This window comes from Ceraceosorus guamensis (genome assembly GCF_003144195.1).
Source record: "Ceraceosorus guamensis strain MCA 4658 unplaced genomic scaffold IE81scaffold_58, whole genome shotgun sequence".
Taxonomy (NCBI): domain Eukaryota; kingdom Fungi; phylum Basidiomycota; class Exobasidiomycetes; order Ceraceosorales; family Ceraceosoraceae; genus Ceraceosorus; species Ceraceosorus guamensis.
This window is the reverse complement of record NW_020290053.1, coordinates 9,255-24,758: the sequence shown is the minus strand read 5'-3', so window position 1 is coordinate 24,758 and position 15,504 is coordinate 9,255. Positions and strand designations below refer to the sequence as shown.

General features: G+C 54.4%; 6 protein-coding genes across 6 annotated transcripts; 3 read left to right on the top strand and 3 right to left on the bottom strand.

The window, feature by feature from the left end:
* Positions 1–3,406: 3,406 nt before the first annotated feature.
* Positions 3,407–5,158, top strand: IE81DRAFT_348958 (hypothetical protein; the record flags this gene model as incomplete). Its single annotated transcript, XM_025516323.1, has 2 exons — positions 3,407–3,610; positions 3,689–5,158. The coding sequence occupies 2 exons, from the start codon at positions 3,407–3,409 to the stop codon at positions 5,156–5,158; spliced, it is 1,674 nt and encodes a 557-aa protein (XP_025367893.1).
* Positions 5,159–8,813: 3,655 nt separating this feature from the next.
* Positions 8,814–9,789, bottom strand: IE81DRAFT_204160 (hypothetical protein). Its single transcript, XM_025510908.1, has 2 exons — positions 9,281–9,789; positions 8,814–9,195 (listed from the first exon to the last, which is right to left on the bottom strand). The coding sequence occupies exons 1-2, from the start codon at positions 9,495–9,497 to the stop codon at positions 8,864–8,866; spliced, it is 549 nt and encodes a 182-aa protein (XP_025367892.1). The 5' UTR covers positions 9,498–9,789; the 3' UTR covers positions 8,814–8,863.
* A 1,852-nt stretch (positions 9,790–11,641) lies between these two features.
* Positions 11,642–11,941, top strand: IE81DRAFT_325260 (hypothetical protein). Its single transcript, XM_025514463.1, has one exon. It carries the CDS (start codon positions 11,739–11,741, stop codon positions 11,931–11,933), a length of 195 nt encoding a protein of 64 aa, XP_025367891.1. The 5' UTR covers positions 11,642–11,738; the 3' UTR covers positions 11,934–11,941.
* Positions 11,942–12,041: 100 nt separating this feature from the next.
* On the top strand, positions 12,042–12,461 carry IE81DRAFT_325258 (hypothetical protein). The gene has a single exon (XM_025514462.1). The coding sequence runs from the start codon at positions 12,060–12,062 to the stop codon at positions 12,282–12,284; it is 225 nt and encodes a 74-aa protein (XP_025367890.1). The 5' UTR covers positions 12,042–12,059; the 3' UTR covers positions 12,285–12,461.
* A 376-nt stretch (positions 12,462–12,837) lies between these two features.
* IE81DRAFT_204112 (hypothetical protein) lies at positions 12,838–13,678 on the bottom strand. The gene has a single exon (XM_025510906.1). It carries the CDS (start codon positions 13,464–13,466, stop codon positions 13,011–13,013), a length of 456 nt encoding a protein of 151 aa, XP_025367889.1. The 5' UTR covers positions 13,467–13,678; the 3' UTR covers positions 12,838–13,010.
* IE81DRAFT_204123 (hypothetical protein) lies at positions 13,679–14,795 on the bottom strand. Its single transcript, XM_025510907.1, has 2 exons — positions 14,442–14,795; positions 13,679–14,375 (listed from the first exon to the last, which is right to left on the bottom strand). The coding sequence occupies exons 1-2, from the start codon at positions 14,596–14,598 to the stop codon at positions 13,891–13,893; spliced, it is 642 nt and encodes a 213-aa protein (XP_025367888.1). The 5' UTR covers positions 14,599–14,795; the 3' UTR covers positions 13,679–13,890.
* Between the last annotated feature and the right edge of the window lie 709 nt (positions 14,796–15,504).

Here is a 15,504-nt window from a genome sequence, read left to right as displayed (position 1 = left end):
GGCAAAAGCGATGACTACCCTGTAAATGTTGCACCATGGCCCAGGAAAGCTGTGTGAGGAAGTTTGGGTTCCCTGACGTCTTTGCCATCATTGCAAAAAAGAAACCATCTGACTGGGGGCTGGTCTCTTGTGAAGCCCTCACAGGAGTGCTGACACTCCATTGATTGTACTGGCATGTAGAGACCGTGTATCACTCTGTGGCCTTTTTTGAAAAACCCGTGGCACGGAGCTATCGGGAAACGCTTACACGCCTTAGTTGCGTAACAAACCGAAATATTTTGCCGCAAGAGACGATGGGCAACTAAGCAAGGCCGAAGAATTTTCGCAAATACGCACATGATGGTGCTTACGCTGCAAATCCGAGGTAGAGGCCTTGATTGGCTCAGATACACCCCATGTAGCCAACTACATCGGCTCTCAGTACTCAGTTCTGGTAAACGAAATGTCGCGCGGCGAAAAACTTCTCGCGATGCGCCGCAGGCTACAATATTCGCGTCAATTGGGGAGACTTGCCGCTTCGGGACAGCATTCGAGGCAGCGAATAAGCCAAGTAAGCTTCACACGCTCTCGGTGCTTCCTCGCCGTCTGCAACGCTCGTCCATATCTCGAACAGGATTTAGGAATTATCATCTGAGGGTGCACTACGACGATCAATCAATGTCATGGTCGGCAAAGACTTGATAGATTGCAAGCTATGATCTGATCGATAACAAGCAAGAAGAGGACTGAAATAGTTGACACTGGGCCAGTCATACTGAGTCAAACTTGTTACCAGGGAAAGGCTCGGCTCTAGGCCTGCAACCTCTTGGAAAGGCTGACACAACCAAAAATCAAGCGCAGAACAGCACGACGAAGAGCACTGGAAAGCAGGAACGATGACCGAGCTGTCAGAGTAAGTTCCGTCCACTACCTTCCGGGACCCCAAACTCACGCGCAGCCCTGCGAGAAGAAGAACACACTCAGGACTTAGTGAGTTAGACCAGGACCACCAAGTCCAAAGGTACATGTGCCTGGTCCATCATCGCAGCTTGGGGGTTTATCTCGGAGATGCTCATCGGTATGAACTGGTGGGAACGCGGGTCCCTTCTTGTGATCCTTGTTGGAAGGATTTTTGGGCATTTTGATGAAGGGTGTGTCTCTTCTGTTGAACCGACTCGGTGCGTCCCAAAGGCTTTGTAGCGCTCGGCCTATCCAGATCGGAAAGCTCTCCGCACGCGAAAGTGTTGGGGCCAAGAGTAGTGATGGTTTGCGAGTTGCATGAGGATGCACATGCAGCAGATCGCGCAGTTGCTCTGTGACGTTGAACAGAGTTGCAGCCGGCACGACATTGTTGATGCACAGATAAAACAAAGACTTTCTTTTTGAGACTGATGGCCAAAAAAACGCCTACATGCTCGGTACAAAGGCTCACCTGGCACTACTGCATCATATGGAATGGAGAGGCTTGACCGACTGTAGCTCATGACTAGAACGAATTTGTTTCCACAAGAGAATGACGTCAATTCTAGTGGCAGGGGACTGGCAGATGCTGCAAATGCGGCGAACCACACGAAAAGTAGCGACTGAAGGAGATTCATGATGAATGGCAGGTGAAAATTGTGGGGCGCAAGGGAGGAAGATGAAGATGTAAGAAGATGGAAAGGGGATGAAGAGCGGACGCAACAATTTAGCAGTGGAGCAGCGACACTTATAGTTAAATCAGGCAAGCGCTACAATGAGGTTCCGTCCAACGACCAATCGAGATGTTACAAGTCCATCAGCCTGTCAGACCCTGATGCCAGAGGCTGTTTATCGAGAATAGCTGTCTGGCAAATATCGAGCGCCACACAGCGAAGGACTTGATCGGTGAGGCTAGCACGCGAGAATTGTGAGAGGCGGAGCGATGCGCGCGCGCTGCTTTGTGCGGCGCGGATCGTGGTTCTTACCTCGATCTCATTCATTGGGAAATTGGACAGTAAGTGGATCACTGCCACGCACCCAAGGCTCACGACTGGCACATGTTGGACTTCAACTCGTGCTCCACGCTCTCGCAATCCCCTGACTCAAAGCGTTGACCAAAGTAGAGTTTGTAGTATGCGAAGCGCAAAGTGGTGGAGTCCACAACCTAGGACGAGTCATAAAGCTGCAATAGCAATTGCGTCGGTACGCGACTGAAGTTAATTTTTGGTCTGCAAACTTGTGTTTCGTTCTCACACTTCTGCGAGAGCTCGCAAATGTGGGACATTAGCGACTCCAAAATGCAATACTCACCTCCACACCAGCCACGGTTCAGCTTTTTGCGTAGACGTAGGTACCGAATGACTCAAAGTGTATTATAGACCGACACTACAAGCACAGACTTTCAAGGAAATCCAGCTGTCGCAATTCTCTGTTCGAGTCAGCCGTACCTTGTACCTAGTATGAAAACGTCGCCATGCTGTTATCATGTTAAACTTACCCACTGAGATCGGGAGACTGGACGAATCAATTGGGACCACATATGATTGGAGGTGCGCTCCACGCGGGGCAAATCTGGGCCCCCTTTACGTTGTGCAGCTCTGTGCATTCCAGGCAAGCATCAACGTTCTAGAGTCGCCTCATGCCGCGTAAAATAGAAACGCGCCCCTCCTGGCTCATGCGGGGCCATGACGAGTGCGGTTGCCTTGTGCTATATGTTGCGGCCTGAAGTCAAATTCGGAGCTCATTGACAGCATTGAGCGACCAGGACAGAGCTCTACACATGTCCGTAGGGGTCTCTGACCATCAAGGGGCCGGCACTTCGACTAGCTGAACCGGGAGTCTCCTTCCCTTTCGTCTTTGACATCTCCCTCACGCCCGGTGTCCGGTGATGTCTTCGCTTTGTCTTTGATACCTCTCTCGCGTCTGCCCTCCAAAATTGTCTTTTGACACCCCTCTCCCACCCGTCCTCCAGAATTGTCTTCGCTTTGCATTTGATTACCGATCCCCCATTCGCCTCGGAAATAGCCCCGCCCCTTCGCACACACACGTCTCTGAGCGCTTCCATTCGGCCCATCGTTGTGGTCTCGCACGGTCAGCAACTGCGCGGAGTGTGGGATGTGGGGAGCCTGCACAGGCTCATCTGGTCAAGGAAGAGGAGCGCAAGCAGCAGAGAGCAGCACTGCAGCCGTGGCAGCAGAGAACAGCACCGCAGCCGCAGCAGCAGCAGCAGCACCAGCAACCACCGCAGCAGCTTCCACCTACCCCTCCTGGCTGACAGCAGGCAAGCAGACCAACGCCAGCAGCCACCTGCGCCCCATTGCGGACGGTTTCGGCTCATCATCATTCCGAGGAGAGAAAGTCAGCTGAGCAGCACACGGTTGTGAGATCCGAGGCTGTGCCCACCCAACAGCCAACAACCAGTATGCTCTCGTTCTCTACAGAGGAGCCAGCCAGACAACTCTTCCCAATGTCTGCCCTTGCCCCCACTGCAGCAAAGCAGACCATGGGGCCAACACGTAGTCATCTGGGAAAGCCGCACCAGCAGCCGGCAAATCACTTTGGCTCCTCCTCGCCGCCCACCTCTGCTGCTTCCCGCGCCGCCACCGAGCCACCAACATTTTATCCTCGCTTTGGTCTTTCAAAGGTGTCCATGAGCCAGGTGGATCAAGTGGTGCGCCATAAATGTCAACTGCAGCGGCCATCACGTCCAGATGCACCATCACTGCCACCTTGCTCACCCTCCCTAAAGCACCAAGTGAGCGACCTGGGCCAACGCAGCTCGGTCGATGAAATGGCCAACCGGCGTGGCGCCAACCCGGCAAGTCCACAATTAGCAGCAAAGGCAAGCACAAAGAAGAGGCCAAAGGTCCAGCAGCCTGGCTTGGTGCCGTACGGCTCCTCTTCGCCACCAGCTTTGCCCTCGCCAGCACCCTCGCCTGCACCGCCAGCGCTCATCAAACCTGCTCGCCCTCCTCGCTGCGTGCAGCGGGCCACCTCTCCAGCACCCTCAGCATCTTCTGCTGGGTCAAAAAAGAGCACGAGGCTCAGCGCACGCCGGCTGGCAGCGCAAACGTCAACGCCAATGCTTGGCCTAGGGTCAAGCTCATCGACCCTCAAGCTTGAAGCGATTGACAGTTGCACCGACAGTGAGCAGTGGGCAGCCAGGGCCGCCTCATTCGTCGATCCTCCCACTGTGGTGGAGTGCGGCACTCTCCACGCAGCCCACTACACGGCAGTTGCGTATGCAGCCCTAAGAGCTCGCACCACCAAGCTCAACATGCGCAAATGCCTTGGTCGCTACCAAATCCACCAGCACAAAAGTGGCTACGAGTACCAGCATCCTCTGGGAACGCAAACGTACGCCACTCTGGAGGAAGCGATCGATGGGAGGGATCAGGCAGAGAGACAACCGGAAGGCGCCAGGTTCAGCAACGTGAGTGCTCATTGGAGTGGACCAGCACATCCTCTCCTAGAGCAGCAATGGCCCTTTCTGGCACACGTCCAAGTCCAGCGCACCGAGACGCAAATGTCCTTCGTTGTTGTGGAGCAGATCATCGGCACCGTGCCCATGCCGGCTGTCAGGTTCACAGCTCATCGTGGTGGTGCAGGCCCACGTCTGGCCCAAGTTGCAGGCAGTGGTGCTGCAATCCGCATCGAGGCCAAGCCACTCGGTGCCTGCTGGGAGATCATTGCCCGGCTGGGCTACACCTTGGTCCCTCGTCATGTGCCCCTTCCACGACCACAGGAAGCAAAAATGGTGCAACAAGCGGCAACACTGCAGTCATACCTGGAGTCGATTTGCTGCAAGAGGCTACAGTATGACCCTGCACCAGACGGGCACTGTGGGTTCAGAGCAGTGGCGCAAGCCAGCATGGGCAGCGAGGATGAGCAGCAATGGATACGCCAGCGCTGTCATTGCATCGTTTTGGACCACCCTGCCCTCTGGTCTGGCATCTGTGCGGAGCTCCTCGAACCTCACAGCTCTGCCACGCAGGAGCTGCTCTACGTCAACCCCCCACCAGGTCCTCCTGGCAACTGGGGCTGGTTCAACGCCCACCTGCACTCTCTGCTTGTGGCATCGGCCTTTGACTCTGTGGTCGTCACCATTGTGCCTGCGTCCCCGCAGGCTGCTGCTGCACCTCTGCCCACAGAGCAAGAGGATGACGAGGTGGTCATACAGCGCACATTCAAGAGCAGGCAAAGTGCTCACCAGCAGTGATGCGGGCAGGGGTGGCTCAAGAGAGGATGCTTGCAAGCGTGCGCACTTGAGTTGTATTTGTTCGTCTCTTTTGTCCTGTTTGCTGATTGTTTTATCCCTCTAGTACAAGTCATCTTTTAACGAGAGACACCTTTCCGCATTGTGAGAACGTGCCCGTACGTACAATGATACGAAGAACACCAGCGTGCTGAGCAAGCGCTCCATGCCACCTCTTCTACGCAGCCGCAATATATACGTTTATCTACTACTAGCGCGCAAGCTCGTGGAGGGGTTCGCGCGATCCAATCCGATCTTGACTTCCCGCCAACAAGCGCGCGAGCTTCAGTCCGTAAGATGCACGAATGCTAAAGGCGACAGTGTGAATAATTGCGATGTATGCGGGGCCAAAACTGAGTGAGTGCTCTTGGCTATAGTACACTGTGACTCTGCTTGTCTAATTTGGCTCATCCCGTCCTTTCACTAAGCAGCTACTGTGGCGCTGTCAGATGACCAAAGAGATGACCAAAGCGATACCCAAGTGCGTGGGACTACGGCGGCGGTCAAACTTTCTCGGTCGCTCCTGCAGTGCCGCCTTCTTGCGCTGCTCATTACTGTGCGAGTATCTCGCCGATGCGAGCGTATGCAAGCAAGCTTGCGAACAGCCTGCTTGAGATGTGACTCCTTCTTTGTGCCTTGAAAGCGAGCCTTCGACGGTTCTAAAGCTCGGTCTAGCCTGTTGCAGCGGGCGGTGGAAGAATGGAGGGGAAAACAGTCAAAGACATCAAGTACAGAAGCAGTCAGCGAAAAGCTACAGTATCGACACTACAATGAGTGATGGCGTTTGAGCACACGCCGTCCCTTTCACATTCGAGGTCGCTGAGCAGTCTACGTAGTGCACGGACCCCTCCTGATGCACGACCACATCTTTTTGCGACTCCTTTCAGGCCATCTTCGACTTGGCGCGAACTTGATCTCTTCTTACTACAATGGCTTCTGCCGACCAGAGCTCACTCGTCAAGGCGCTATTCCGGCCTGTCACAGCATGAGAGGGCGGCGCAAGTGCACTGTCGCTCATGGTGGAGTGTATCGCGGTTCTTGCATGCCCGAATGCGCAGACGCTAAAATTCTGCCCGACCTCCTTGGTCTTGTGTGTGAAGAGCAAACGTTGCATATCAGCAGAAAACAAATCACGGAACGTCTGCCGCGTGTTCAAGTACGCTCCTTGTAGGTCTGCAGCTGCTTGTGGGCACTTCATTGGTCGACCATGAGCTAGGGAAATCTCCACGAGAATGCCTTTCGGCAAAAGGATTTCAAAGGACATGCGCGACGACATTATCGGGTGACTGAGAGTTTGGGAGACGTAAAAGGCTGGAATTCCCGCAGGTGCACACCGAAGAAACCCCAGGTCGTAGTGTAGTGGGTATGCTCAAGCTATTGTGGAGCACTGCGCAGCGCCACAAATCACTGGCAACTCGTCTCCTTCCACACCTACTCAGTGCCTCGGACCGTCGCAAAGGCGAGCACAACGGACATTGACGGCTGGGCACGCGGCGCCGCTCCGTGGTGCGTGACACACTCACCATTGTTACTCCTCGCCCGTGCGCCACGGGCAGTCCTTCAAGTAAGCAATAACAGAAGGACCAAGATTCCAGACGCAGCCAAAAGGTACTTATTTCTTCACCAACTCAGCTGAGAGTAGCGGCGGTAGAACCTCAGCTCTTTATGTACACCGTGCAGCAGGCAAGCGAGAGAAAGGATTGAGACGGTTCATGACACAGAGTCGCCCCTGGCTCTGTCATTCAATTCACGATCGTACCTGCAATGTCGATCGCGCGTCGATCCGGGCTGTGGTGCCCTGTACCCTGGAACCGGTGCGCAGACTCCAGCACGAGGTTGGCCAGGCGTTTGTGCAGACAGACGCCCTTAAGCTCGCCGTACTGCAGCTCTCGCCACGGTCCGGAGCCTGGACGAAATATGACTGCTCCATCTCCGTCGATGGCATCACAATTCAGATGGTGGGACTACAAACCCAGGAAACCCGGCATAAAGCGCGACAGTAAGATTTTCTTCGTCGTGCTGCGACCCCTCGTTCATCTTTGTCCGACCTGCTGCCTCAACTTGTGATCAGCCCTGCTCCTCACATCTCCTCCGTTTTTCCCCCGCGTCACTACCTCCACGCCATCCGAGGACTCCTTTGTCTTTCGCAATGGTCACGCTACGATGCTTGAGCAGCGCTGCCACCCTTTGCATGATTGCCACAGCGATGCTTGTGAACGCAGCACCTGCACGACCACGAGTCGCTGAAGGGCGGAATTTGCTGCCGGATTCATGGGCGCTGGAACGTGTTCCCTTGTTTTCCAAGTACACGCAGCACTGTGAGTGGATGAGACACGGCTTCAGAATCACCAATGAAGTGCTGATCTTGTGGAGAGCCTTCGCTCCGAAACCTCCATGATAGCCGAGGCGTTGCTCTCGACGACAGCGTCATCGCAATTTTTGCGTGCCTCACTCATCCAGGATGTCGAAGCCGGACTGGCGCGTACGAGGACAATCTTAATCTTGCCTGTCACGAGAGGTGCTACCTTCAAACTTAGAACGTTCTGGAATCTGGGTCGAGAGGAACATCTCCGGTCACCCCACCGTGTGGAGCACGATGCCAAACCCACCTTTGAAAAGCGTGATGAAGGAACTCAAGCAGCGCATGGCATCGATTATGCCCATCTGGTCAAACCTACAAATGGGACGCGCCCCGAAAAGCACAGGCCTGAACTGTGGCAGGAAGCTACCAGAACAGACGACCACAACCGAGAACAGAAGCATTCTCCGGGTTGCAAAGGCCTCATTTGTTTTTTTGGCTTTGGAGCGGGCTTGACAACTCGGTGATCACTTCAGCTAGCGCAGCGCATCGAGGGCATGACTTCTTGCCGTTGCACAGCCAGTTTCCGTCTCGTCATACTCAACGAACACAACGTCGCATGCGTGACCGCCCACCAGTCAGCCATCTCGGGCCCTTTCATTACACCACTTGTGCAACATCAATCGATCAGCGTGTGCCTCGGGAAATGTTTGCCTACAATCCAATACTCCCAGGTCGAGTAGTTGTGAAAGTTGTATCGGGCCTAGGTCGTCGGTCATCCTGAATGCACGAGCGAGGTGCCGCCAGCGCTGCTATATGACTTACAGTCTGACACAGTCTCGTGCTGCGCTTAGAGACGCATCCATACTGATGACTGGTGTAAGCAACACAGATGCATGTAGATGTCCGTTCTCTTGACTCAAAGACTATTCACCACCGTATTCATGAGCGAAACGCTTTGTCATCGCACTCGGGTCGTTACGAACCTTTTCGTCTCAAGAATCAACGCGTCGCGTGCCCTTCTTTGATGCTTCATCCACGTGTCATGCACGATTGCGTCTCTGTTCAATACTTCTATCGTGAACACATTGTGCGCAGAGGGGAGTAAAAGTCACATGTCTTCGGTGTCAAGCGAAAAATCGAGTACAGCCAGCGAAGTAGCTCCGGCAGACGAAGTGAAAGAGAGTGTGCTTCGAGCGAATGAGAGGCTGAGAAGCGTGGATGGGCGAGGAAGACAGACGTGCTTGGTTAAGTGGCGCGTGAAGTTGTAGGAGTAAGGACAGGAAGCTTTAAGGAAGCAAGACTGCACAGAGGTCCTGTCGAGCCGCATTCAAAGAGATAGAAGCGCTTGTGAACCGCGACTGAGACTTCTACTGCGTCAATCCGTTGAATCCGAATCGCTTGTCGCACGGTTTGCCATTTGCGTCCTTGCATTCGCTTTGGGCAACAGTCACTGAGTAGGTGTTGACGCCATTCCCACCAGTGCTCTTGCCGTGACCGGGGATGAAGCGCTGACGCTTGAGCAGCTTGGTGACGCCAAACATGTTTCCAAAATTCAGACCGGTCAAAGATGGGTCGCTGTCGCTACCCGGGTTCGCGGACAACGTGATGGCGGGGAAAGTGACGCCGTTATCTGCTTTCATGCTGATGCGCTGGCTCGTCGCAGGGTCGAAAGAAGCCATGCTCGTGCCAAAGAAGATGTCTGTAGAAATACAAAAGGAGAGATCAGCGACCTCCAAAAGTATGGGAAACCTCAACACATGCCGCGTCTTCTGGACTCCACTCACCTACAGCGTGGCTAATGGTCTCGAGCTTGAACCAATGCTTGAGTTGCTTGATTGGGTCATCCACAGCAGACTGAGGGTTCAGGTCGTGGCAGGGGGCTCGAGCGACTAAGCGAGTCGCGCTCCCAGAGAGAGGTGCCGCTTGAGCTTGAGGAGATGCCAAAAGGAATGAGCAGAATACCACACCTGCAATCGTGCTTGTAAAAGTCTGCATCTTCATCTTGACTAATTACTGATGCGTTCGGGAATTGCAGGCGATTAGTGTGCTGGGATCAAACGCACAGAGTCGTCGGTGATGATTTTGCGTCGCTTGGGGTCAGAGTCACAAGCGGGCAGATCGGACAAGCTGTTTTATAGCCGAGAATTGGACAGCCTCACGCCCAAGCGTAGTGGTCACAAAACAAAGCGTAGCGCCTCTCAACGCCGCTCCTGCATTCTGTACACAGCGCATTGCGCTTGATGACATCGCGCCTTGGTTTGTAAACCCGTGTGCGTAGTGTGGTGCGCGGTGTAGGCGTTTTCGTGTACCTAGAGGTACATTGGAGGTTCAGGCCTGCGGTGAGACAGCGTCACGCACCATTCATTGCCTGAATTTGCGCCAATCGTGAGACGCTGCTAAAATGTCGCTCGATGGCGCCGAAAATGTGTGCAGACGCCAAGGCTAGGAAACGTCGAAGGTTCAGGGAGGGGTAGCCAAGTGGTCAGCCTGACTGCTCGGGCCTGTTTTACAGGCGAGCAAATAGTACCAGCAGAGACCAACGAGCAAAAAGTATCTGGAACAGCTGGGGGAGGAGGATTGAGCTAGCTACCGCCCGGACAGCGGCTCTTGGCTTTGTGCGTAGCCAATGATCGTTGGACACTCATTACCCTTCTTGGTACCTTGAAGTACAGGAGCTGGACGAGGTTTACGAACGCTGTTGAGGTCTCGGAACGGGAGGGAACCTACGCGGGAAGAGGTCGAGGCGGGTCCCATGTTTTTACGAGCGCCATGGGCGCAATCTTGAATCTTGAATGAGACGAGGATAAAATCAAGCAGTCTGAGTCACGAATGGCATCATCGTGCGCCGCAGAAACGTGTGACTGCTGACTCAAATTTTGGTTCTCGATTCAAGATTCTGATTTGATTTGAAGGTTGCATTCACTGAATTGAACCATCTTGCACGTGAGGCGTCATGCGTATAATATATGCATGGAAAGTCTATTTACCCTACTCATGACTTAAAGTGCCGTTGGCGCGTTCTTGATTTTTGATTCAGACCCGTGAGTCAGGTTTTGGGTCGCAATTTTGACTCGTGAGCGACAGTTCGACTTTAAATCATGTGAATAGGGGCGCAATATTGAGCAGAAATCCATTTTGATTAATATATGAAAAATGCGTCCACATCGGCACGGTCCGCATATATGTCTTTCCTATTTTGCAAGGCAATCACGCGAATCTCTTGCTTGGAAATCCCAGGATTGAGCCGCAATCAAAATCAATTAAGAACGGGCGGCACCGACAAACTCATGACTGACTCAACCTGGCTCTTCCACGGTCCATGAATCAGTCTTGCGTCAGTGGCTGATGCTTGCAGCACCGGGACATTGTGACTACGCACGTTTTTGGAAAGTCTTTGGCCGCAAGTGCTGTATGTAATTCAGGGTGTGGATTGCCTCTGCCACTCTGACTCTGACCGCAAATCTCAGGCACCGTGTAGTGCCTGTTTACTTTGCTCCTATGAAGCTCACGCTCACGTACCTTTACTCAGAGCTGATAAGCGTATGACTCGATTGAACGCGCAAGACTGCGGCTGACATGTACATACAGCACATTCTGTTGAGCCACGGGACCATTCAAGAGTCCGTGTGCTCTGCCACGCCGCTGAATTCGGCGGCGGCGGCGCCTCCTCACCCCGGGCCGCGGGCCTCGCGGCAGTCGCGGAAATGAACGGCGCCGGCTTGTGCTATGCATCAGCGCAGCAGCGTCTCTCAAGCGGGGGCAGGCCGCATTCAGATTCAAATTTCAGCCATTCGCACCCAGGACCCACGACTGATGACTTCAAATGGCATCCACCATCATGTAGCAGCACTACGACTAGAGGGAGGGGTTCAAGGCGTGGCGTTCCTGGGCGGCTGTCTCAAGGCGAGGTAAGCTGCATGGTCACAGCTACCAGTACCTGTGAAAGTAGTATCTTGTGTATGCAGCTCCCATCTATGATTCGCCCCTTGACTTCCCAGGCTGTACCCCATCAGCATCCAAGACGGCCACGAGTCCGCCAGCGATCTAGCACAATTGTGCGCCGTGAACACGCTTCGTCTCCTTTCCATCGAGATCGAAGGCGCTCGGTACGAGCTCATGTTGCATGTCGGCAGCACGCGTCCACGAAGCGCAAGAACGTACCTTGCATACTGTCCACAGGTCGCCCGCCATGAGCTCCTAGGTCGTTCCGTCCAGAATTGTGAGCGCTCATGGATTTGCCGCATGTGTGCATTCAGCATCCACGATTGCAGCCACTCTACAGCAGCGGTAAGGGTACCAGAAAAAGCCCAAATCGAGGCACAACTGAGGATGAAGATGCTCGCAAGGCGCACGCGCTTTTGGATCAAAGCTCAAACGACTGTGAGAGCCAATGTCTCCAAGAGATCCAAGGGAATCCTCTCTCTGAGCAAGCCTTGAGGTCCACGTGCTATTCGTCGCCGCATTCTCAAGATTCGTGTTCTCACGTCTGAACGTCTTCTTTCGACATTGGCCATTGTGTCTTTGCGAGGCTCACTTGAGCGACTCAGGCTACCTGGTTCAAGCATGCTGCTGCGCAATCGCTCCAATTCAAGGGTATGTTTCGGCGTGGCAAGGTGCATCGAGAAGAAGCATCGAAGAACATACACCGCTGTGTGGATCGTGACCCTTTCGACCATTCCTCTTCGGCGCAGGCCCGATGCGAAGCTCGGCTGCAAGACCCTGCTCAGCCGACTTGAGCATGCGACGACATGTGGACTGAAGAATACGCCGTTGCAACCGGCGCAATGAGCCCATCGGCTCTACACTTCCGATTTCACGCGCCTCTGTGCCGATGAAAGCGGCGGCGACGGCGGCCATCTGCTCGTAATTCAGCAAGGATCGGGACGCCGTCGCGATCTCGAAGGCATGCAGGAGCATGACGCGGGGTGATATCCCGACGTTGGTCCTTGTATCAGAGCATCTGCCCTTGACGGCGATTGGGTCCAGACTAGTCCAGCTGGTTCCTATACACGTCGACGTTGAGTGCAGCCGCATCAAACTCGACGCACGTGCGATATGTAAGGCACATGTCAGTAATATGTCAAAGTCGCTAGAGGCTGTCGTAGCGTCCCTGATGACCCGAAGTGGATGAGGTCGACATTTCACGGTCCGCCGCACACCCTGGACCATCAAGCATCGGAGGCCCTACTTTCTGCATCATCGCCCATCTCGCTCGTAGTCTCCTTCAGCTAACAAACGTTGCCGCTTATGCGAAATGAAGGGCAGCTTGACGGAATCGAGCTGCCGGACTCTTGCCAGGATTGATGGAGCCACTGCGTTGCTATAAGAGTGCGCCTCGACCTCATTCGGACATCCGGCCTGTCCTTATCCCTCTAGCCCTCTTCTCTCGGTATTTCGAAAAGTCCCCCAATACTATCTCCAGCTTGTCACATCTTGCGCGCCTACTCGTCAGCTCCACGCTGCTTCTTTAAATTATTCAAGTGCGTACCGAGCAGGTCTCCGAGTCGGCAGACCTCAGCTGACATTCGCGCTTGACTGAAGTACAACGAGATGAAGCTCAGCATTGTCACGGTCCTTGCCAGCCTGCTCGCGGTCTCTGCCGTCAAGCAGGCGAGCGCCGCACCGATCCGCACAAGCGAAGATCTTGCTGACGCTGTGCGTAACTCGGGTGGGCCTATAGACGCCGCAAAGCTGGCTGCAGGCCCTATCCGAGCCAAGCCGCCTGCCAAGTCGCCTTATCTTAGGGGAAGCCCCTTGGTGCATGAGGACCATGAGAGCACGTACCTCCGCACTGGCGCTAAGCCCGTCGTGGCACGCACCAGTGCCACGCCAAGCAAAGACGGCGGCAAAGGAAGCAAACGCAAGCGCTGCTCTGGATCTCTCCCGCGCGGTATGCACGTCAGGTGCGCCTGGGGACTGGGCGGAATCGCCAATTGGGGAAGAAGCATGCAGACGGAGCAAGTTGATCATCTAGACTCTTGAGCAGCTGCTCCACTGCGGCGAAACTTGATCTAGCGTGTACATGGTCAGTCTGAGCAAGAGGTTCTTGCGGATGAAGAGCCGCCGCTGACTCTGTGTGCTTCGCACCTTCAGCAAAGCCTTTGTGCACCCAGATCAGTCTGGCAGAGGAGCAGGATGGGAAGTGAAATTCTCCCGAAAGCAGTGTTGGCTCCATGCATTGGCTGCCGAGGCAAGGCAAAGGGACGCCCGGAAAACTTGGATTCTTGCCACTGGAAGTTGGCATTGCGACATGAATAAGTGCTATGTAGTTTTCAGGTTATGCTCCGAAAAATGACGAATGCCGTTGTGTCCTTCTGATTCAGTACGATCACGCTGTCTTCTTGCACCAGAACCCACGTGCGCTTCCGAGTGTGTGCTCGATAGACTGACTGCATTAATGCTTCTCGCCGTCTTTGTCACCCTCTTCCTCCTCGTGCTCCTGCGCATGCTCCTTTGCCTTTGCTTTCGCTTTGCCGAGTAGCTTGTCCCCGGCCAATACATTCCTCATTGTCTTGACACTCTCCACATGTGTGGCTCCTTTCTTGGCGTAGAATGGGACACCGATTCCTGACCCCGTGCTGAAGAGGTTGAGGCCGCAGTAAGGGATGGCGCAGGTGGAAAAGTCACTGAATTGAGAAGGGTGTGACCGTCGTGACAGCTGAGAAACGTTCGGAAGCAGTTCTTGCGCGTGTCGAAGAGGGGCAGTAGCTTGGCTAGTGTCGATAGTGATCCGCAGGCGAGAAATGAGCCTTGTCATGGTGTTGATGGCCCTGCCGAAACGCCGCGCCGGGTGCGTATTGGGCTCGAGACAAGGCCTTTGTAATGCTTCGTGAAGAGTCATTTGGAACCCCCTTGATCCCGGCGCAAACATCGACATCGCTGAAGGGGCTACGTGTCAGTGACAGCCACAAAGACGCGTTTGCTGAGGACGAGCGTGCGACTGACTTGCCTCGAATGCACTCAGACCGAGCGTCGGATGTCCTGCGAGATCTTCCACAGGTGCGTTTTCGAACGGCCGACCCATCCTGGATGGTATGGGTTGAGCTCTGCTCGAAGCGGCTGCGATGGCCAGTGTAAAGAGAACAACCTTGTGGAGCTGCATTCTGAGCCGGTCTGTGTGGATGTATGTAGGCAACACTTCAGACGAAGGACGGCGGATGCGACTTGCTGCGAAGATCGTGTCGGAAATTGCAAGGCGAGTTCGGCGGCGAGGGCAAAGGCAGAAGGATGAAAGCGAGGCGATGTTCAGGCTCCAACCAAGCAGTGGAAGACGAGAGCATGTGTCTCACAGTATGGTCGAATGTTCTGCACCTGATACCCTGTTGTGTTTGCTTCTTTCCGCACACGTGAAGATGACGCCCAGGCACTGCGTAGAATGTCGCTTCGATTTGCCGAGTGGGGTGGCGTATGGCGCCATCGCCCTTGGCGTTCAATGTGCAATCCGTAGACGATCTCCTCGGCGGTAGAGCCTCGAAGCCTACGGTACCCGGTGGTGTCTACATCGCAAAGTGAAACGCTGCTTCGCGTGAGCTCTTGTCGGGCGGCGAGAATATTCCCGCAGGTTGCAGCCCGCTGCCCGGACATTGATCATTATGCGCAGCAAATAGCCAGGAACGCAAAGCCCCGATGTCGAATGTGAGACTAGCTTGAGGCTCATTCTCTTCACATGCATGCCAGTCATGAGCAGCAGCATGAGGGTTCGCAGGCAACAAGGTGCTCAACTTCGAGTTGAGTGTGAGCGGCGTCGCTTTGCGCATAAAGCCGATTCAGGATTGGTGATGATCGAATACTCGGTCGAGATCAACACGGGAAATTGAGGTACACAGTCTTGAGTCTTGACCAACGCTGTGAATAGTGAAAGGACAAGTCTGAGACAAAAAGTCGAAACCTTGAGGATGAATCTGCGTGGATGCGCCGCACGTACACCCAGCTGCACGTACACCCAGCTGCTGCATGTACACCCACCTGCATGTACACCCAGCCGCATGTACACCGCACACCCAGCTGC